This window comes from Moschus berezovskii, chromosome 18, assembly GCF_049115385.1.
Source record: "Moschus berezovskii isolate FMDL1 chromosome 18, NW_MosBer_1.0, whole genome shotgun sequence".
Classification (NCBI taxonomy): domain Eukaryota; kingdom Metazoa; phylum Chordata; class Mammalia; order Artiodactyla; family Moschidae; genus Moschus; species Moschus berezovskii.
This window is the reverse complement of record NC_142477.1, coordinates 76,449,144-76,472,510: the sequence shown is the minus strand read 5'-3', so window position 1 is coordinate 76,472,510 and position 23,367 is coordinate 76,449,144. Positions and strand designations below refer to the sequence as shown.

Here is a 23,367-nt window from a genome sequence, read left to right as displayed (position 1 = left end):
AAAGTGAAAGTGAAATCGCTCAGTCGCGTCCGATTCCCAGCGACCCCACGGACTGCAGCCCACCAGGCTCCTCCATCCACGGGATTTTCTAGGCAAGAGTCCTGGAGTGGCTTGCCATTGCCTTCTCCATCTATTATATGAGCATTGCACCAATAGAGATAAGGCAGAATTCTCCCTTGCCCCTCGCACCCCTCTTAGTCCCAGGGCCCTGCCTGTCCTCACAGATACACATGTCGGTAGTGTTGGTAGATTGTGTCCATACCTGTCTCTCTGAATGTGCACCCAGGTAACATACCTGCCTTGCTTTGTTTTTACTGAAAACACTCTGTATGAATCTTTTCAAGCTTGATTTTTCTCCCCACTAATACATATCATTAAACATATCAAAACTAGGGACTTCTCTGGTGGTCCAGTGGCTAAGACTCCACACTCCCAAGGTAGGGATCCCAGATTCGATTCCTGTTCAGGGAACTAGGTCCCACACGTTGCAACTAATGCTGGAACTGAAAAATTAAAACAAATATCCCACATACCAAAATGAAAATCAAAGATCCCGTGTGCTAAGACTTGGGTCAGCCAAATAAAGAAAGAGAGAAACATATCAAAACTGTGTCATATTTTTAAAGCCCTACTACATGGAATTTCATTATGAATTCCATTATAGATTATTTAGCCATTTTCTCTTTTGACAGACATTTTAGTGTTAACTAGTTAACTAAGTTAATTTTAGTATTTTTTAATACTTTGCAGATGCACACACATCCTTGTTCAAGTGTGGTTGTTTCTCTAGGTTCAGTATCACAGGAAATAGGCATTAATTTTTTTTAATACATGCTGCTACAATACCTCCCAGAAAGGCTGAACTGTATCACTGTGCCTCCCATCTGCGAGCAAGGCTATCTGTGTAGAGCTGTTCTGAGGGAGCCTATGACTCTCAGAAATCATGTGAACTTTCTGGTAGAAACTTCTCACCAATGTTCTGTAGGCTTCCGTCTCCCTTGATTTATCCTCATCTCACATTCTTGCTTTTCAGAATCCTTGAGCTTGATCTGATTGTCAGAGATGAAGACGGAAATATCTTGGACCCTGATAATACCAGCGTCATCAGCTTGTTCCATGCACATGAAGAAGCGACTGATAAAATCACAGAGCGTATTAAAGAAGAGATGGTGAGCTTTGTGAAACAGACTTTGTTTGGCCAAAGGAAGCAGGCTTTAGCACACCATAAGCTTAAAATAATCTAATTAACCAGCCTGCATATCATTCAAAGGGACATCTGTCCTATGACCTGAGACGATCAGTAACAACATGCATTTTATTGTGTTTGTACTCAGGTCTTGATTCATTCTGCAGACAGCCCATGAGAAGTTTAATGCCAGGTTTGTCTATTCCAGAGAGGGAAAAAGAAGAAATGTAAAAAAAAGTAATTGAGTAAATAATTCCAGATGGGGATGAATTTCTAAAAGGCAATCAGTTAGGGTTATGTGAAACAGAGTGAATCAGGAGCTATTTTAAAAGGTTCCATCAGGAAAGACCTCTCCCAGGACGGATATCGGAGATGACACTTGTATAATGTGAAGGCAACAGGCCTAGGAAGATTTGGGGATAAGGTGTTCAATGCGGGGCGGGGGTGGGGTGGGGTGGGGTGTCGGCATGTGTAAAGGCCCTGAGGTAGGACTGAGCTCTGAATGTTCAAGGAGTAGAAAGGCCAGTATGGATGGGACCTAAAGAGCAGTGACAGAGTTTAGGCAATACTCGGCTCTCACAGGACCTAAGAGTCATGGGAAAGAATAAGATGTCATTCCAACTGTGGCAAATGTTATTCCAACTGTGGTAGGAAGCCAACAAAAGATTCCAAGGAAACATAACCTTAACAAGGCTAACCTAATCTGATTTATGTTTTTTTAAAGTATTTTACCTCTGTGCATTATTTGAAAGCAATTTTATTTTTAGCTTTACCGAGATATAATTTTCATACAATAAAATTAATTCATTTAAAATTGCAATCTAATGAATATTATTAATATATTGTATTGGGCAAACTCTACCACAATCAAGGTATAGAATAGTTCCAACATCTTAAAAGTTTCTTTGAGTTTCTTTGCAGTTCAACCCCCTTCTCCAACCCCGTCTTGGGCAATCCTTTTCATGACTATACTGTCTTTTCTAGAATTTAATATGAAAGGAATCATATGGTTTTGGTGTTTGACTTCTTTTATTCAGCATGATGTTTTTGAGATTAATGTTGTTGTGTGTATTAGTGTTTTTTCCTTTTCATTGCTCAGTTGCTATACCATTGACCAAGGGTATATATCATATATCAATTGTTAAATATATGGGTAGCTTCTAATTCAGGGCTATTATAACTAATAACACTATGAACATTTACATACAAAGTTTTGTGTGGGCAAATGTTTTTATTCTTTTTGGGTAATAATTGTTGGACTGTATGATAAGAGTATGTTTAAGTTCTTAAGGTACTGCCATAGTATTTCCCAAAAGGGCTGCACAGTCTTGCGTTCCTATCAGCAACACATGAGTGCCACCAGCTTCTCTGCATTCTTAATGCTTGATATTGTCAGTCTTTTAACTTTAGCCAGTCTAGTGGCTGTGTAGGGGTACCTCATTGCTGTTTTGAATGTCCCTGAATGATTAGTAATTTTCATGTGCTTACTGGCCTTTACCATTTGTATCTTTTTTTGAGAAATGTTTGTTCAAATACCTTGCCCATTTTCACTGGGTTGGTTTTCTTATCATTGAGTTGTAAGAATTCTTTGTATATTCCAGATGCGAATTTTTTTATCAGATCTATGGTTTGCAAATATATTTTCTCCCAGTGCTTACCTGGGAGAAATTTATCTTTCAATGAGCAAAATATTTAGCTTTGATAAAATCTGTTTAAGCATTTTTTTCTTTTATATAGTTTGTGCTTTTTATGACACTAAATTTTATGAGGAAGGCTAGATTGTTTGCGATATTCCCCAAGATCAAGATCAGAGTGACTTGACTCAGACAAAAGATGCTTTTGGTGGAAGGCCTGAATATAATGTTGAAATCTTTAGGCTCTAAACCTACATAGTTCTCAATACCCTCGGCCAATCCATTGTCCTAAGTAGTGCAGGGCTAATTTTCTCTTTTCCTCTCTTTTCCCTTCCACCTCTCAGTCAAAAGATCAGCCTGATTATGGAATGTATTCCCGGATTTCCTCATCCCCTACCCATAGCCTCTATGTCTTCGTGAGAAACTTTGTGTGCAGAATTGGGGAAGATGCTGAGCTCTTCATGTCTCTCTATGACCCCAACAAGCAAATGGTCATAAGGTAAGTATGTTCGGTATTGCCTGACTTCTCTGCATTTGGGAGGTGGGGGTTGCCAGAGCTCCGAGCATCTTTTTTTTCCACCATTACTTGTGGAGAAATTCCCACGCAATAAAAAAACAGGCTAACTGAGAATGTGGACATAACTTCTTTTAGGGTGTGGGAGTCAGGTGGAAATATTACTTACCATGGCATTTTTTCTAAAAGTAGAGTTATGGTAGGGTTTAAAATTTTTTTAAAAAACATCTGTGTATTTTTATTTTTAGTTGAAGTATAATTGCTTTACACTGTGTTAGCTTCCGCTGTATCAGCAGATAGATTGTGTATCAGCTATATGTGTGCATATGCCCCTCCCTCCCACCTGCCCCACCGATCCCACCTCTCCAGGTCATTGCAGAGCACTGAGCTGAGTTCCCTGTGCTATACTGCAACTTCCCACTAGCTATCTGTTTTACACATGTTGGTGTGTATATGTCAATGATACCATCTCAGTGTGTCCCATCCTCTCCTTCCCCTGCTGTGTCCATTCTCTGCATCTGCGTCTCTATTCCTGCTCTACAAATAAGTTCATCAGTACCATTTTTCTAGATTCCATATATATGTGTTGTTGTTCTTCAATCGCTGTCATGTCTGACTCTTTGTGACCCCCGAACTCAGCACCCAGGCTTCCCTCTCCTTCTCCCAGAGTTTGCTCAAGCTCATGTACATTGAGTAAGTGATGCCATCCAACCATCTCATCCTCTGTCATCCCTTTCTCCTCCTGCCTTCAGTCTTTCTCAGCATCAGGGGCTTTTCCAATGAGTCAGCTCTTCACATCAGGTGACCAAAATATTGGAGCTTCAGCTTCCGCATCAGCCCTTTCAGTGAATATTCAGGATTGATTTCCTTTAGGATGGGCTCGTTGGATCTCCTTGCTGCTCAAGGGCCTCTCAGGAGTCTTCTCCAACAACACAGTTCAAACGCATACATTCTTCGGTGCTCAGTCCACCTCTCACATCTGTGCATGGCTACTGGAAAAATCATAACTTTGACTATAAGGACATTTGTCAACAGAGTAACGTCCCTCGTGTTCACACCCCGTCTAGGTTTGCCATAGCTTTTGTTCCAAGGAACAAACGTCTTTTCATTTCAGGGCTGCAGGCACTGTCCACAGTGATTTTGGAGCCCAAAAAATACTATCTGCATTGCTTCTCCATCTATTTGCCATGAAGAGATGGGACTGGATACCATGATCTTAGTTTTTTGAATGTTGAATTTTAAGTCAGCTTTTTCACTCTCCTCTTTCACCTTCATCAAGAGGCTCTTTAGTTCCTGTTCCCTTTTTGCCATGAGGGTGGTATCATCTGCATATGTGTGGCTGTTGATATTTCTCCTTGCAATCTTGATTCCAGCTAGTGATTCATCCAGCTTGGCATTTTGCATAATGTACTCTGCATACAAGTTAAATAAGCAGAGTGACAATATACAGCCTTGATGTACTTCTTTTACAATTTTGAATCAGTCTGCCTGTTACTATACAATATTTGTTTTTCTGTTTCTGACTTACTTCACTCTGTATGACAGACTCTAGGTTTATCCACATCACACAATAGGGTTTTGTGAGCAATTTTTGATTAATGGAAAACAATGGAAATAACAAGATTCAAACAGATAGCACTGGATAGAATAAAATTATATTTTTAAAAAAGAGAGTTAAGAAATGAATGGTGAAAATGCCGTGTCCTCAATGGCAGTGACAAGCTGGAAGTGTGGGCTCTGTAATCTAGGATCTAGGCAGGTTCACACTGTGGCCCCTTACTCCTTCTTAGACGTGGGCAAGTTGTTATTCTTTCTTAAGCCAGAGTGTCCCATTTGCAAAATGTGTGTGTCAACCTCACAGGGTCACAGGTTTTTAATAAGAAAAAGCACATGAAGCACAGGGCCTGTCATATGGTGCTCCAAGTGGCAGTGGCTATTATTGTAATCACCTTAATTAATTGTTCTTGGGAATGGAAAGGTTAAGGGAACTTCCAGGTACCTCATTTTGAGGAAGACAAAACAGTGTTTGGAATCTCCTGAGAAAAGACTGATGTATCTCTGGCCACTGCCAGCCTTGGCCTCTGCTTGTGGCTCAGTCCATCCTTCCTCTCAGGTGACCACTGCCTGTCCCCTCCAGCTGGGTTTTGAGCCAACACATGGTCCCATATTTGAGATCCCAGTTAATGGAGCAGGAGCATGAGCCTTCTACTTCAACCGAGGATGTGATATCTTCTTACCTTCATTGTGTTGATGAAATTTCTAAGTCATGTTTGACTCTTTGTGACCCCATGAACTATACCCTGCCAGGCTCCTCTGTCCATAGGATTTCCCAGGCAAGAATACTGAAGTGCATTGCCATTTCCTTCTCCAGGGGATCTTCCCACCCCTTCTCCAGGAAGATCCTCCAGGAGATCTTCTGCTTGGAAGGTGGATTCTTTACCACTGAGCCACCTGGGAAGCCCCACACAGTTCCTAGTAACTTACAAAATTCATTTTAGAAAATAATGGCCCTCCTAGAGACATTCATGAAACATAGATCGACTATCTAAGAAGATTAAACTGAGGTCTGTGTATGATCCCATATAATCCTCATTACTCCATGTGATTTGGATGAGGCAGTGAGGCTCAGAGAGGTCAAATGACTTGCTCAAGATCACAAATATTTATAAAATGGCAGAGGTGAGATTTCTACCCAGGTTCATCTGACTCCAAAGATAAGCTAGTTTCCAATTTAGTCTGTCACCAAGAAAGAGTTGTATCAGATATCCTCAGTGGGTCTCACCAGGGTCTTAGCACTGTAGGTGGAAAGCTATTTTTTTATAGCAAACTTAAATCCCTGTTTCTGGCTAGGCCTCAACAGACACTGAGCAAGTGTTCCTGCTTCCTTAGCACCCACCGTGAGATGCTGGGCATGTCATAGGCTCCTTACTATTCCCTGCCAGCTACTCCTAAGACACCTGTGACAAAGATCATGAAAGTGCTTCTTGCCTCTCGAAAAACACAAGGATTCCTCATAGCTGAATTGACAAGGATGCCTGGCCTTCTGGCTCATCGAAGTGATGGATGGCCTGAGCCAGCTCTGGGGAGGGAAGCAATGGATCAGTGAGATGGCAGCTCTGTTCCCTGATGTGCCACATCAAATGATGTGCTCGATGGGGCATGCCTGAGTGATGCCTCTGAGAGCGCTGGAGACACAGAGGAGCCCTCAGGAGAGGGAAGGATGAGGAGGAGGGACACGAAGGGGTAGAGCCCACCCTCTACCAAAGAATGAAGGAAAAAAAGAGTAGAAAACAAAGAAAGAAGAGAGCAGGCACAATACAGGGAAGGGGCCCCGGGGCTGGGAAGCACTCCCCATGTCAGTCTGAAGCTGGGTAGCTGTTATTTCCCTAAGAAACCAATTTTCCCCACTCCTGCCTGCCCTAGCCAGGAGGTGCCTACAGTGAGCCTCAGGCAGGTTAGTGCATCAGCAGTGTGGCCCAGAGGTGGGCTGGGGAGAATTTGGCTGGGATCAACCTTTCCCTTGTGGCTCAGCTGGTAAAGAATCTGCCTGCAATGTGGGAGACCTGGGTTCGATCCCTGGGTTGGGAAGATCCCCTGGAGAAGGGAAAGGCTATCCACTCCAGTGTTCTGGCCTGGAGAATTCCAGGGACTATGTCCATGGGGTCCCAAAGAGTTGGACATGACTGAGCGACTTTCACTTTCACCCTTTCAATATTGAGATGAATGGTGGACGGATTCCAGTGGATGTTTGCAAAGATTTGGTTTGGGAAACTTAAGGTAAGTTTTGTAGGACAAAAAGCAAGCAGCTCAGGCATCAGGCCAGGGGCAAAACCAATTTCCAAAAGAAGCTCAAGAAAGGGTTGGAATGGTTCTCCCCCTTCCCCTGAGGAGGGTGTCTTATGGAAGAGGTTTTACCTCTTAATGCCAGGTAGGCCTTCAGATTTACCACCCAGATCTCCCTGGGCAAAGTTGGAAGGGGCCAGCTCAGCCCTCTAGATTGCTTTTCTTTATTTATGATTCTGTTTCCCATAGAAGAAAATTTCTGGTGCCTGGTGTTTAGACCTGGTCAGTTAGTTCTCTAGTGGGGATGCTACGTGTGGTTAAGTGAAGTGAAGTGAAAGTCACTCAGTCATGTCCGACTCTTTGTGATCCCATGGACTAAACAGTCCATGGAATTCTCCAGGCCAGAATACTGGAGTGGGTAGCCTTTCCCTTCTCCAGGGGATCTTCCCAACTCAGGGATCGAACCCAGGTCTCCCACATTGCAGGAGGATTCTTTATCAGCTGAGCCACAAGGGAAGTCCAAGAATACTAGAGTGGGTAGCCTACCCCTTCTCCAATGGATCTTCCCTACCCAGGAATCGAACTGGGGTCTCCTGCATTGTAGGCAGATTCTTTATCAACTGAGCTATCAGGGAAGCCCCATATAATTAAAGGTTCTGAGAAATAGCCAGGTATTTCACTATGGTGGTCCAGAAATAACCGATGGGAAATAATGAAAAATTATTTTTTGTATATGGAGTCTCGGAGGCTTCTTGGTTATGTTGATGAAAATTCCACTTAAATTTTTAGATGTTACTAAAAAATGTTCCTTTAACTTGATTTCATTTTAACCATTGGTTAATCTGATGCTGTGTTCTTTTTGTTATACATTCTAATTCCCCAGTGAGCTTTGCTCAGACTATTCTTATTAGTCTTCTAGAGGTAAAATGAAAGAAAAGAACAGAACATCAGAGAGAACAAACTTTTCAAAAAAGAAGGTGATTTGCTTTAAGTTTGCTGAATTCTCTTATTATGTCTTTTGGGCTGACTTGGTTTTGAGTTTTATTTTGTTTATATCCCAATTCAAGATAATGGGCATTTATTTAGAACCAATGGTATGCTCCTGGATGGCATGAAAAACTGAATGAATCAACTCAGCAAACTATACTAATCTTCTCCTAAGTTAAAGAAGTACTAGAAAAATGATATCAGTTCAGTTCAGTTGCTCAGTCGTGTCCAGCTGTTTGCGACCCCATGAATTGCAGCACGCTAGGTCTCCCTGTCCATCACCGACTCCCGGAGTCCACCCAAACTCATATGCATTGAGTTGGTGATGCCATCCAGCCATCTCATTCTCTGTCGTCCCCTTCTCCTCCTGCCCTCAGTCCCTCCCAGCATCAGAGTCTTTTCTAATGAGTCAACTCTTTGCATGAGGTGGCCAAAGTATTGGAGTTTCAGCTTCAACATTAGTCCTTCCAATGAACACCCAGAACTTATCTTCTCTAGGATGGATTGGTTGGATCTCCTTGCAGTCCAAGGGACTCTCAAGAGTCTTCTCCAACACCACAGTTCAAAAGCATCAATTCTTCAGCGCTCAGGTTTCTTTATAGTCCAACTCTCATATCCATACATGACCACTGGATAAACCATAGCCTTGACTAGACAGACCTTCGTTGGTAAAGTAATGTCTCTGCTTTTTAATATGCTGTCTTCTGCTGCTGCTGCTAACTCACTTCAGTCGTGTCCGACTCTGTGTGACCCCATAGATGGCAGCCCACTAGGCTCCCCCGTCCCTGGGATTCTCCAGCAAGAACACTGGAGTGGGTTGCTGTTTCCTTCTCCAATGCATGAAAGTGAAAAGTGAAAGTGAAGTCACTCAGTCGTGTCCAACTGTTAGATACACCATGGACTGCAGCCCACCAGGCTCCTCCGTCCATGGGATTTTCCAGGCAAGAGTACTGGAGTGGGGTGCCATTGCCTTCTCCGAATATGCTGTCTAGGTTGGTCATAACTTTCCTTCCAAGGAGTAAGCGTCTTTTAATTTCATGGCTGCAATCAGCATCTGCAGTGATTTTGGAGCCCAAAAAAATAAAGTCTGACACTGTTTCCATTGTTTCCCCATCTATTTGCCATGAAGTGATGGGACTGGATGCCATGATCTTAGTTTTCTGCATGTTGAGCTTCAAGCCAACCTTTTCACTCTCCTCTTTCACTTTCATCAGAGGCCTTTGAGTTCCTCTTCACTTTCTGCCATAAGGGTGGTGTCATCTGCATATCTGAGGTTATTGATATTTCTCCCAGCAATCTTGATTCCAGCTTGTGCTTCTTCCAGCCCAGCGTTCCTCATGATGTACTCTGCATATAAGTTAAATAAGCAGGGTGACAATATACAGCCTTGACTACTCTTTTTCCTATTTGGAACCAGTCTGTTGTTCCATGTCCAGTTCTAACTGTTGCTTCCTGACCTGCATACAGGTTTCTCAAGAGACAGGTCAGACGGTCTGGTATTCCCATCTCTTTCAGAATGTTCCACAGTTTATTGTGATCCACACCGTCAAAGGCTTTGGCATAGTCAATAAAGCAGAAACGGTATAGGTGATTGGATTTGCAAAGCAGAGATAGAGACAGACATAGAGAACAAAAGCATGGATACCAGGGTACACAGAGGGGTGGGAGAAATTGGGAGATTGGGATTGACATATATATACTATTCATACTGTGTATAAAATAGATAGCTAATGAGAACCTATTGTATAGCACAGGGAACTCTAACAGCAATTGCACTCCTGGGCATACACACCGAGGAAACCAGAATTGAAAGAGACACATGTACTCCAATGTTCATTGCAGCACTGTTTATAATAGCCAGGACATGGAAGCAACCTAGATGTCCATCTGCAGACGAATGGATAAGAAAGCTTTGGTACATATACACAATGGAGTATTATTCAGCCATTAAAAAGAATACATTTGAATCAGTTCTAATGAGGTGGATGAAACTGGAGCCTATTATACAGAGTGAAGTAAGCCAGAAAGAAAAACACCAATACAGCATACTATATGGAATTTAGAAAGATGGAAATGATAACCCTGTATACGAGACAGAAAAAGAGACACAGATGTATAGATCAGTCTTTGGGACTCTGTGGGAGAGGGTGAGGGTGGGATGATTTGGGAGAATGTCATTGAAACACGTATGTTGTCATATGTGAAATGAATCACTAGTTCAGGGTCAATGCATGTTATAGGATGCTCGGGGCTGGCATGCGGGGATGACCCAGAGGGAGGATAAAGGGAGGAGGGAGGTGGAGGTGGGAGGGGGGTTCAGGAGGGGAACTTACGTAAACCCGGGGCGAATTCATGTCAATGTATGGCAAAACCAACCAATATAATATTGTAAAATAATTTGCCTCCAATAAAAAATAAATTAATTACAGAAAAAAAAAAGGGAGGAGAAATATGTATACATGTAGCTGATTCATTTTCTGTATAGTAGAAACCAGGACAACATTGTAAAGCAAACATACTCCAATAAAAATAAATTTTAAAAAAGAGCAGTGCCAGATTTCCTGACCTTGCTGATGCAGCCAGACTGACCAGCATCAGCCAGGCAGGGTTGTGTGTACGGTGTACTGTTACTGGAAGATATGAGCTGGTAAATGATCAGGTGTCAGAACTTTGTGACTGCTCTTCATACAGACTGTCGGTGAGCTCTGCCTACTGTTAAGAATCAAGCCACAGTCTTTAAATCCTATATGTCCTCCATGGTCTGGCCTATCTTTCTAATTTTTCTCTTACAACTTTTCCCTTGGATCTGCTTTTTAGATGCATAAGCTCCATCCTGTCTCAGGGCCTTTGCACACATTGTTGCTTTGCCTGAACCATTTCTTTTTCCCACTCTCTTTGCCTGACCAAGTTTATTTACATGTCATATCCTCACCTAAGACTCCCGTAACCACCCAGACTAGGGCTAGTTCTTCTGATTGACATCTTCACAACATCCTGAATGTTTTCTTGATAGCATGATTGCATATATATACATATATGTAGTTGTCATGACTGCATGTAAATCATTACTTAGTGTATATTAGATACTGGCTAAGGCCCTCTGTGGCCCATCACAGTGTGACATTCATTCAAAGAAATGGTCCTACATCCAGTGGGTTCAATGGATTACTTAAAATCATTCAAATCTTTACTCAGTCTTGAAAAGGGAATAGGGTAGGAAGGGCAAATACATTATTTTGGGGGGGGGGGGGGGCTGTGCTGTATGGTTTATGGGATCTTAGTTCCCCAACCAGGGATTAAACCTAGGCCCTCAACAGTAAGAGCACGGAGTCCTAACCACTAGACTGCCAGGGAATTTTAACATATTCTTAATACATTCTTTTTGTTTGTTAATGATTTTTTCTTTTTTATTATTCCTATTGACATAATTCACATAACAGAGACTTTGCCACTTTTTAACATACAATTCAATGGTTTTAGTATATTTTTAATTTTGTTCAACCATCCCTACTACCTAATGTTAGAGCATTTCCATCACCCCAACAATAAGACCCATACCAATTAGCAGCCACTCCCAATTCCCTTGTTCCTAACCCCACTGACAACCACTAATCAACTTTCTGTCTCAATGGACCTGCCTGTTCTGGACATTTAATATAAATGGAATCATATAATATGTGGCCTTTTGTGTCTGTCTTCTTTCACTTAAAATAATATGGTAAAGTCATCCATGTTATAGTAATTGTCAATCAGTACTATATTCCGTTTTATGGCTTAATGAGGTTCTGTTGAATGGATATACCACATTTTTTTTAATCCATTCATTAGCTGATGGACATGTAGGTTGTTTCCACTTTTTGGCTATTATGAATAACTCTGTTATGAACATCCGTGTATAAGTTTTTGTATGAATATATGTCTTTATTTCTCCTAGGTAGATACCTAGGAGTAGAATTGCTGGGTCACATGACAACTGTATGTTTAACTTTTTAAGGACCTGCCACAGTGGCTGCACATCAATATATTCTTAATGTCCAACGAAACACATAAAAATCCTTTCCCTTGAGAGGAAAGGATCCTTTCCCTCTGCCACTCTATCACCTCTACAGAGAAAACTGCTGCTCTTCAAAAACATTAGGCAGCTGGGTTAGAATTTGCTTGCTGGATAGGAGAGGGAAAGAGGTTGTGAACACACATATGTTAGTAATTCCACGGCCTGGCTGGTCTCACGTCTGCCTCTCTGATGGGACTGTGATCTCCTGGAGGGAGGGAAAGACAGGGAGAGTCTGTCTCAGATGCTCCCGTGTCCCCAGCAACCATCATGGTGTCAGGCCCACAGCAGAGGCTCAGTGGGTATCTTTACTGAATGACTGTGGAGACCCCTGACAGTAACGGCTGCCACTCCTCTTCCCACAGTGAGAACTACTTGGTGCGATGGGGCAGCAGGGGCTTCCCGAAGGAGATCGAGATGCTCAATAACCTGAAGGTGGTCTTCACGGTAGGTGTGTGCAGTCCTCTGGGTACTGTGTCCCACGCTCACCAGCCCGTAGTCTTGGAAATGGGGCTGGTCAGTGGTCGGGAAGAAGCGTGGCCGTGTGTAGAGCTGTGCTCTGGGGTGTCTGCAGAGAGGGCACTTGGGAAGATGGATCTCCTCCTGGCTCCCTCTTCACTCCCTACCTCCTCCTTACCTGTGTGCACACAGTGAAGAGCCCTGCTTAAATAGGCATACGCCTCTTCCGGCAGTCATGGTTAGGTGAGCTAGACACAACGATTCACATCAATTCACAGTTAACAGGAGTTCCTGTTTTCGGTTCAGACCCACTTAAAAACCTTTACAAAATACTTGATATTAGTAAGGGCCTTTCTAGAACATTGACTGCCTTGGTAAATTGGATATTCTGAACATAATTAAGTCATAGATGACTAAGGATCTTACGGTTCCCTGGGATCATCCTTCTAAATACCAATATTCACCAGGCAACACATAAGTAGAAATGTTGAAATAAGTTGTTATTTGGATGATTTATCTCTGACAGTGACCTGGCCTTTTAGTTCTAGAAGGGAGAAATACTGGAAAGAAGGAGATAAGGGTTATCATTTCCTGCAGAAACCCACTCTTTCCCTATTTACTCCAAGGTATGTTCAGAGTATGATCTTAAAATACCCAAGACTATTGGTGTTTTCTGCAAGTGTCTTTGGGGAGAAGAGCGTTTATGAGATTTTTCACTGTGTTGCTTGTAAAAAAGGAAGATTACAGAGGAGGAGCTGGGGAGAGATCTGGGCATTGATCAAACCCGTGGATTTGATCCAGGAGTAACCAACATGCTAGATTAACCTACCTTGCTCCACAATAATTTTCCAGTTACAGCCCATTAAGTTCTATGTCTTATGTTGTGTTGCAATTAGATTGGAGCACAGCTGATTTATTTTGTTTGTTAGTTCCTGAAAAATGGGCCAGAGGCCTAGAATAAGATCATAGATCCTAATTGCTTAGACAAAAGTTTTCTTGGCATATATAAATGTGCCTCAATGCTCTTTATCTATTATTAGTTAGAAGGAGGAGCCTATTTATTTTCTTGATAAATAGGAGAATCCCATGGAGCTTCCTGATTAAACCAGGAGACAGATGTTTCACAAGAAGGAGAGAGACAGGGAATCAATCAGTGGTTCATTTTGCAGAGAACCAATTCATGATGTAAACATGCAGAAAAGGGCATTGGTAAGTTTGTGTCACTCAATAATAACGAGACTGTGATCCTGCCTTAGTGAAATTCTGCCTGTGCCTCTACCTCTTCTTCCCAAGCCAATGAACTTGAGAACCTTGGTTGACTGGCTTAACTGCTGGCACTTCCCTCTCTTGAAATCATGGGAATCTTCATTTCAGGGCAGGAAAGGTCATGATGCTCTAGCTTCTTCGGTTGATTCAAGTGCTACCCAGTGAGCACCTGCAGTTTGTAAGCTCTGTGCTAGATGCTGAGGATACAGCAGTAAGTGAACTGGTAGGCTCCTGGGCTCAGGGTGTGATGGCGGGGAGGGCAGATTCAGAAAGTAATTAAATGAATAAATAAACAAGAGAGATGTCAGGAGGCCATCCATGCAATGCAGATAATTAAAGCTATGTGATGTGATGGCGTTTGACTGGGAATTATGTCCAGTTGGGAATTGAGATGATGTTTAAGTCAGGGATGAGATATGACTTGGCAGGCATGTGCCTTGGTGGCCTCATTTCTCCTGTCTCTGGATGTCAGCTCTTCCTAGTTTCTTCTTTGGGGGTACAGCCTGAGGAACTGGCACATGGGGTGGGCAAATGCTGGATTTCCCTTCCATCTGCTTCATGAGCATTCACCCTCTGGTTCTGTAAGAGGAAAGGAGCCTGTATACAAAGTTCCTCAGATTTTCCCCAGCTGAGGGGTTGCTGCTAACACACGCAGGACAAGACTGAATGGTAATATGAGCACTAGTGTGTTAGTTCCTCAGTTGTATCAGACTATTTGCAACCCCATGGACTATAGCCCACCAGTCTCCTCTGTCCATAGGATGCTCCAGGCAAGAATACTGCAGTGGGTAGCCATTCCCTTCTCCAGGGGATCTTCCCAACCCAGGGATTGAACTGAGGTCTCCTGCACTGCAGGCAGATACTTTATTGTCTGAGCCACCAGGGAAGCCCTAAAGGAGCAAGAATGAATTACTAAATCAGGTAGCATGTGTTTGACGGTGTGCTGTCCTGCCTCAGTTTCCCCAAATGTCTGAGATGTGTGAGGCCAAAGTAAAAGTGACTGGCAGACAGCAGAGGTTGAAGCCTACTTCTGAACTTGCTTGCTTTCACACTCTCCAGGGAATGACTTGTGTTCAAGAATTTTTACTTGTTTTTATAGCAGTAAGATTCCTTAATACCAAGGGTCTCCGATGAGACAGCTCTTAAACATCTGATTATTCTTTTGAGCAAGTGAAATTTTTTCTCACAGAAAAGAGGTAAAAAGGGGGCTTACCTAGGAGACTTATATGATTATCTAGTGTATTAATTTTCTAGGGCTGCTGTTACAAAGTACCACAGATGGGGTGGCTTCAGTCAGTTTGTTCAGTCGGTCAGTCGTGTCCAACTCTTTGTGACCCCATGGACTGCAGCATGTCAGGCTTCCCTGTCCATCCCTGAGTTTACTCAAACCATGTCCATTGAGTCGGTGATGCCATCCAACCATCTCTCCCAATGTTGTCCCCTTCTCATCCTACCCTCAATCTTTCCCAGCATCATGGTCTTTTCAAATGGGTCAGTTCTTCACATCAGGTGGCCAAAGTATTGGAGTCTCAGTTTCAGAATCAGTCCTTCCAATGAATATGCAGGACTGATTTCCTTTAGGATGGACTGGTTGGATCTCCTTGCAGTCCAAGGGACTCTCAAGAGTCTCCTCCAACAACATGGTTCAAAAGCATCAATTCTTCAGTGCTCAGCTTTCTTTATAGTCCAACATCCATACATGACTCCTGGAAAAACCATAGCTTTGACTAGATGGACCTTTGTTGGCAAAGTGATGTCTCTGCTTTTTAATATGCTGTCTAGGTTGGTCATAACTTTTCTTCCAAGGAGTAAATGTCTTTTAATTTCATGGCTGCAGTCACCATCTGTAGTGATTTTGGAGCCCAAAAAAATAAAGTCAGCCACTATTTCCACTGTTTCCCCATCTATTTGCCATGAAGTGATGGGACCAGATGCCATGATCTTAGTTTTCTGAGTGTTGGGCTTTAAGCCAACTTTTTCACTCTCCTCTTTCACTTTCATCAAGAGACTCTTTAGTTCTTCTTCCCTTTCTGCCATAAGGGTGGCATCTTCTGCATGTCTGAGACTATTGATATTTCTCCCAGTTGATATTGATTCCACCTTGTGCTTCCTCCAGCCCAGCGTTTCTCTTGATGTACTCTGCATATAAGTTAAATGAGCAGGGTTGACAGTATACAGCCTTGATGTATTCCTTCCCTGGTTTGGAACCAGTCTGTTGTTCCATGTCCAGTTCTAACTGTTGCTTCTTGACCTGCATTCAGATTTCTCAGGAGTTAGGTAAGGTGATCTGGTATTCCCATCTCTTGAATTCTCCACAGTTTGTTGTGACCCACTTTGGCATAGTCAATAAAGCAGAAGTAGATGTTTTTCTGGAACTCTCTTGCTTTTCGATGATCCAATGGATGTTGGCAATTTGATCTCTGGTTCCTCTGCCTTTTCTAAATCCAGCTTGAACATCTGAAAGTTCATGGTTCATGTACTGTTGAAGCCTGGCTTGAAGAATTTTGAACATTACTTTGCTAGCGTTTGAGATGAGTGCAATTGTGTGGTAGTTTTAACATTCTTTGGCATTGCCTTTCTTTGGGATTGGGATGAAAATTGTCCTTTTCCAATCCTGTGGCCACTGCTGAGTTTTCCAAATTTGCTGGCGTATTGAATGCAGCACTTTCACAGCATCATCTTTTAGGATTTGAAATAGCTTAACTGGAATTCCATCACCTCCACTAGCTTTGTTTGTAGTGATGATTCCTAAGGCCCACTTGACTTCACATTCCAGGATGTCTGGCTCTAGGTGAATGATCACACCGTAGTGGTTATCTGGGTCATGAAGATCATTTTTGTATAGTTCTTCTGTGTATTCTTGCCACCTCTTCTCAATATCTTCTGCTTCTGTTAGGTCCATACCATTTCTGTCCTTTATCAAGCCCATCTTTGCATGAAATGTTCCCTTGGTATCTCTCATCTTCTTGAAGAGATCTCTAGTCTTCCCCATTCTTTTGGGTTCCTCTATTTCTTTGCATTGATTGCTGAGGAAGGCTTTCTTATCTCTCCTTGCTATTCTTTGGAACTCTGCATTCAAATGGGTATATCTTTCCTTTTCTCCTTTGCCTTTTGCGTCTCTTTTTTTCTCAGCTATTTGTAAGGCTTCCTCAGACACCATTTTGCCCTTTTGCATTTTTTTCTTGGGGGTGGTCTTGATCATTGCCTCCTGTACAATGTCACGAACCTCCATCCATAGTTCATCAGGCACTCTGAATATCAGATCTAATCCCTTGAATCTGTTTGTCACTTCCACTGTATCATCGAAAGGGATTTGATTTAGGTCATACCTGAATGGTCTAGTGGTTTTCCCTACTTTCTTCAATTTCAGTCTGAATTTGGCAATAAGGAGTTTATGATCTGAGCCACAGTCAGCTCCTGGTCTTGTTTTTGCTAACTGTATAGAGCTTCTCCATCTTTGGATGCAAAGAATATATTCAGTCTGATTCGGATATTGAGCATCTGGTGATGTCCATATGTAGGGTCTTCTCTTGTGTTGTTGGAAGAGGGTGTTTGCTGTAACCAGTGCATTCTCTGGGAAAAACTCTATTAGCCTTTGCCCTGCTTCATTCTGTACTTCAAGACCAAGTTTGCCTGTTACTCCAGGTGTTTCTTGACTTCCTACTTTTGCATTTCAGTCCCCTATAATGAAAAGGACCTCCGTTTTGAGTGTGAGCTCTAGGAGGTCTTGTAGGTCTTCATAGAACCGTTCAACTTCAGCTTCTTCAGCATTACTGGCTGGATCATAGACTTGGATTCCTGTGATACTGAATGGTTTGTCTTGGAAACGAACAGAGACCAGTCTATTGTTTTTGAGATTGCATCCAAGTACTGCATTTCGGACTTTTTTGTTGACCATGATGGCTGCTTCATTTCTTCTAAGGGATTCTTGCTCCCTGTAGTAGATATAATGGTCATCTGAGTTAAATTCACCTATTTCAATCCATTTTAGTTGGCTGATTCCTAAAATGTCGATTTTCACTCTTGCCATCTCCTGTTTCACCACTTCCAATTTGCCTTGATTCATGGACCTAACATTCCAGGTTCCTATGCAGTCTTGTTCTTTACAGCATTGGACTTTAATTCTGTCACCAATCACATCCACAGCTGGGTGCTGTTTTTGCTGAAACAATAAGAATTTAGTTTCTTGCAGTTCTAGTGCCTGGCGGCTTCTGTCCGTGGCTTGCAGATGGCCACATTCTCCTTGTGTGTTCACACGTTCTTCTGTGTTTGTGTCCCAAGCTCCTTATAAGGACATTGGTCATTTTGGATTAGCACCTACCCTAATGGCCTCACTTTAGCTTAATCACCTCTCTGACCTCCCTGCTTGCAAATACAGTCATGTTCTGAGACATGGGAGGTCGACATGTGAGTTTGGTGGTGGGTGGGGGTGGGGTGGCATCACTCATCCTGTGACATTTAGGAAGGGACTTGACAGGTGACAGGAATTCTGTGGCTCTGAAATGACTCTGAAAGACACCAACATAGATATTTCAAAATATAAAAAATTCCTCACGGGAGGGGAGAAGTAATTAGGGATGGAGATCATTATGAGGGAAACAGGACCTGCGCTTTCACGAATGGAAAGGATGTGGATATATAGAGGAATAAGAGGTAATCTTTAGAGGCAGAGGTACAGACGGGGGGCTTAGGAAGAAGGATCTAGAGTTGAAAGTGAGCATTGTGTGTTTGTGGAGTGATAAAGAAATCTTTGTGACAAAAATAGAGTACTTGCATGCAGAGAATAGTGGGGAATCAGTGGGATAGGATAGCTGGAAATATATTATGTCTAGGACCTTTCACATCAGCTGGGGAAAATTAACACTAACAGGGTAAGAAATAGGGAGCTATTACCATTGTAGGGAAAGAGAAAGGAAATAATGAACATGGCTTCTAAAGATGAGTTTCAGGGGGATTTCAGGGTGAGTTGGAGGAAGATGTCAGACAGGCCAGAGAAAAGGCTGTCCCCCTGGAAAATTAACACTAACAGGGTAAGAAATAGGGAGCTATTACCATTGTAAGTGGGAGAGAAATGAAATCATGAACATGGCTTCTGAAGATGAGTTTCAGGGGGATTTCAGGGTGAGTTGGAAGAAGGTGTCAGACAGGCCAGAGAAGAGGCTGTCCCACTGGCTTGTTGTGAGATGATTGGCAACTCAAACTTAGTTGCCTACTGAACAAGGCAAGAAATGCAAATGAGGGGAGGGCCTTCGGTGGTTAGAAAGCCCCCTCTCACCAACCTTCTCTGTTTCCCTCCCACTGGGAGACTTGGGGAGAATCTGTTCTTCCAGCTGTGAGAGGCCAGAACTTGTATCAGTGAAGGGTTTTCCAGGGAAATGAAACCAATAAGATACATAAATACATAGATTTATTTTAAGAATTTGGCTTATGTGACTGTAGGGACTCACAGGTGTGAAATTGGTAGGGCTGGACAGCAGTCTGAAAACTCCAGGAGGATTTATACATTGCAGTGTCTTGAGGCAGACTTCCTTCTTCTCTAGGAAACCTCAGGTTTTGCTCTTAAGACCTTCAACTGATTAGATGAGGCCCACTTAAATCATGGAAGGAAATGCCCTTTACTTAAAGTCAACTGATTTTAGATACTAATCAAACCTACAAAATGCATCATAGATACATCCAGTCTAGTGTTTGACCAAGCAGCTAGGCAGCATAGCCTATCCGTGTTGACACATAAAATGTAACCATGACAGCCCCCAAGCAGGAAGTATGGACCATGTTGAGGCCATGTCTTGTTCCCAGAAACTCTGTATGCCTGTCCCTCTTTCTCCCATACCAGCCATAGTGAGAAGCTGGGGATGGTTGCTTTACCAGGCCCTGGCTCTGATGTCAGCAGACAGGCTATCCCCAGTACATATGGCTGCATGAAAATTAACTTGGAAGAGAAGTAACCCTTCTCTAGTGAGGCCAGAACCAGGGATCTCTGCTCTGATACCAACAATGTGCCTCAACATTCCTTCTCCAACTAAATCTCATCTGGAAGAGGGTCTCAGGAACTCTGAAGCTTTTAGATTTGAACAAGGCACTGGAATGCTGGGGTGGTCCAGGTGGGTTTCCCTCCTGTGCACCTTTGGATGGTGAAAGAAATGCATTGTGGCGTTTAGATTTTGGATCATTTTTACTATCATTATTCTGAATTATTTTTCATGTAGATTCCCTATCTCCTCCTCTTTTATTTGATTTGGTGGGCATTTTTCATCTTCTTTTACCTGCTGAGTATTTCTCTGCCTTTTCATCTTGTTTAGATTGCTGTGTTTGGGGTGGGCTTTCTGTATTTTGGCAGTTTGTGATTACTCTTTATTGTGGAGCTTCCTCCATGTGGGTGGGGTTGGACGAGTAGCTTGTCAAGGTTTCCTGGTTAGGGAAGCTTGCATCAGTGTTCTGGTGGGTGGAGCTGGGTTTCTTCTCTCTGGAGTGCAATGAAGTGTCCGGTAGTGAGTTTTGAGATGTCTGTGGGTTTGGTGTGACTTTGGGAAGCCTGTATATTAAAGCTCAGGGCTATGTTCCTGCATTGCTAAAGAATTTGCATGGTATGTCTTGCTCTGGAATTTGTTGGCTCTTCGGTGGAGCTTGGTTTCAGTGTAGGTATGGAGGCTTTTGGATAAGCTCTTATCAATTAATGTTCCCTGTAGTCAGGAGTTCTCTGGTGTTATCAGGTTTTGGACTTAGCCTCCTGCCTTTGGTTTTCAGTCTTATTCTTACAGTAGCCTCAAGACTTCTCCATCCATATAGCACCGATGATAAAACATCTAGGTTAATGGAGAAACATTGTGGTTTTTAGATTGATGGACTTTGGGGTCAAAGTGACCGGACAGTGTCTCTAAGGACTAAGGTCATGTCCTGGGGGAAGACCTTTATCTTCCTTGTGTTTTGGTTTCCTCATATGTTGAATTGGGCTACAGTGATAGTATTGGGCTTTCCTCATGGTTCAGTGGTAAAGAATCCATCTGCCTATATAGGAGATGTGGGTTTGATCCCTGGGTAGGAAAGATCCCCTGGAGGAGAAAATGGCAACCCACTTCAGCATTCTTGCCAGGAGAAACCATGAACAGAGGAGCCTGGCGGGCTACAGTCCAAGAAATAGTATTAATGATAGAACTTTGGAAAGGTGTTAAGACTCAAAGAAGACAATGATGTGTGAGACACTTCTCACAGTGTTTGAGACATTAGTGTGTTCACAGCGTCTACATTCCTCCTTCTGAGCACACAATTCAGTACACTTCTCTGTCCCCCTTGCAGTTAGGTATGGCCATGGCCCTTGCTTTGGCCAGTGAAATCAGAGTGGAAGTGATATGCCTGTCTTCTGGGTGGAGGTTTTAAGAGCCAGTAAGTGTCTTGCCACATTCCCTTCCCCTGCTCTGGGGATAGTAGATAGACCTATTGTGAAAGATAGGTCATCCTTCAGCCAGGGGCCCAGAGTAAGTGAGTGTATGGAGTTCCTGCCTATCTGCACTGGACCCGGAGCCTGAGCTGGAGTCAACTCTGTTGTGTTAGAAGCTCTGGGATCTTTGGGTTGTTTGATATGTGGGTGATTTACATATATTAAGTGAAGTAAAGTGAAAGTTGCTCAGTTGTGTCCGACTCTGTGATCTCATGGACTAGTCCATGGAATTCTCTTGGCCAGAATACTGGAGTGGGTAACATTTCCCTTCTCCAGGGGATCTTCCCAGCCCACGGATCAAACCAGGTCTCCAGCATTACAGGCGGATTCTTTACCACCTGAGCCACCAGGGAAGCCCAAGAATACTGGAGTAGGTAGCCTATCCCTTCTGCAGTGGATCTTCCCGACCCAGGGATTGAACCGGGTCCTCCTGCATTTCAGGCAGATTCTTTACCAACTGACCTATCAGGCAACATTCAGTTCAGTTCAGTTCAGTCGCTCAATCGTGTCCGACTCTCCGCGACCCCATGAATCACAGCACGCCAGGCCTCCCTGTCTATCACCAACTCCCGGAGTTCACTCAAACTCATGTCCACAGAGTCGGTGATGCCATCCAGCCATCTCATTCTCTGTTGTCCCCTTCTCCTCCCGCCCCCAACCTTTCCCAGCATAAGAGTCTTTTCCAGTGAATCAACTCGTCGCATGAGGTAGCCAAAGTATTGGAGTGTCAGCTTTAGCATCAGTCCTTCCAATGAACACCCAGGATTGATCTCCTTTAGAATGGACTGGTTGGATCTCCTTGCAGTCCAAGGGACTCTCAAGAGTCTTCTCCAGCACCACAGTTCAAAAGCATCAATTCTTCGGTGATCAGCTTTCTTCACAGTCCAACTCTCACATCCATACATGACCACAGGAAAACCATAGCCTTGACTAGACGGACCTTTGTTGGCAAAGTAATGTCTCTGCTTTTTAATACACTATCAAGGTTGGTCATAACTTTCCTTCCAAGGAGTAAGCGTCTTTTAATTTCATGGCTGCAATCAGCATCCACAGTGATTTTGGAGCCCCAAAAAATAAAGTCTGACAGGTTGTTGTTTGGGCTTCCTGGGTGACTTAGTGGTAAAGAATTTGCCTACCAGTGCAGGAGATATGGGTTTGATCCCTGGGTCGAGAAGATCCTCTGGGGAAGGGAATGGCAACCCACTCCAGGATTCTTGCCTGGAGAATCCCATGAACAGAGCAGCCTACTGGGCTACAGTCTGTGGGGTTGCAGAAGAGTTGGACTCAACTGAGCAACTGAGCACACATGCATATAGAAATTGTTAGGTTTTTCCCTTCTTCCTTTTGCCTTCTCCCTCAGAGATGCTGAGCAATGACCAGATGGATGGAGTCATTTGTAGCAAATGCTATTTTTGGATCCATCCACTGGCATATAGGAACTCCTGTCTGTATAGCTGACATTGCTCCTCTATGCTTCTTTTCTCATCAATTTGAGGTGGAAGAATCAGGACTGAACACCAGAGTCCTGTCACCCAGTTTCTTTTCCAAAACTCACTTTTCTTATGTGTGAAATGGATGTGATAGCTTGGTTTTCCACATTTTCCAGGACTAATTGTATAATACAATTATGTCACGTATACTAAGTGCTAAACATAGCCCCCTCCCTGAATTCGCTATTACTCGGTTTTCTTTTCTACTTTTTGTTCATCAGACACAATATGTAACTATTCACTTCCTGCCCTATAGGACCTTGGAAACAAAGACCTCAACAGGGATAAAATTTACTTAATTTGTCAAATAGTCCGAGTTGGGAAGATGGATCTTAAGGACACGAACACAAAGAAGTGCACACAGGGACTGAGGCGGCCCTTTGGGGTGGCAGGTAAGGGCACGCACACAGCACCTCCCGTTCCTGGAGTGAATGTCCTAGGTGACTGCACTTCAGAGACTTTTTCTTTCGCTCTCCTCCTTGCCCTCCCCTGCTCAAAAACCTATGCTGGACAGCTCCTAATACTTAAATTTCTTGAGATTAAATAAAAATAATTGATG

At 43.1% G+C, this 23,367-nt stretch overlaps 1 protein-coding gene across 1 annotated transcript in view; it reads left to right on the top strand.

Moving 5' to 3' along the window:
* The window catches only part of DOCK2 (dedicator of cytokinesis 2), a 473,020-nt gene that overhangs the window by 38,107 nt on the left and 411,546 nt on the right, over positions 1-23,367 (top strand). The window contains exons 7-10 of the mRNA XM_055421792.2: positions 1,034-1,169; positions 3,165-3,319; positions 12,521-12,602; positions 23,065-23,200. Of these exons, the coding sequence (XP_055277767.2) occupies positions 1,034-1,169; positions 3,165-3,319; positions 12,521-12,602; positions 23,065-23,200 (509 nt within the window). The remainder of the gene's footprint in view (positions 1-1,033; positions 1,170-3,164; positions 3,320-12,520; positions 12,603-23,064; positions 23,201-23,367) is intronic.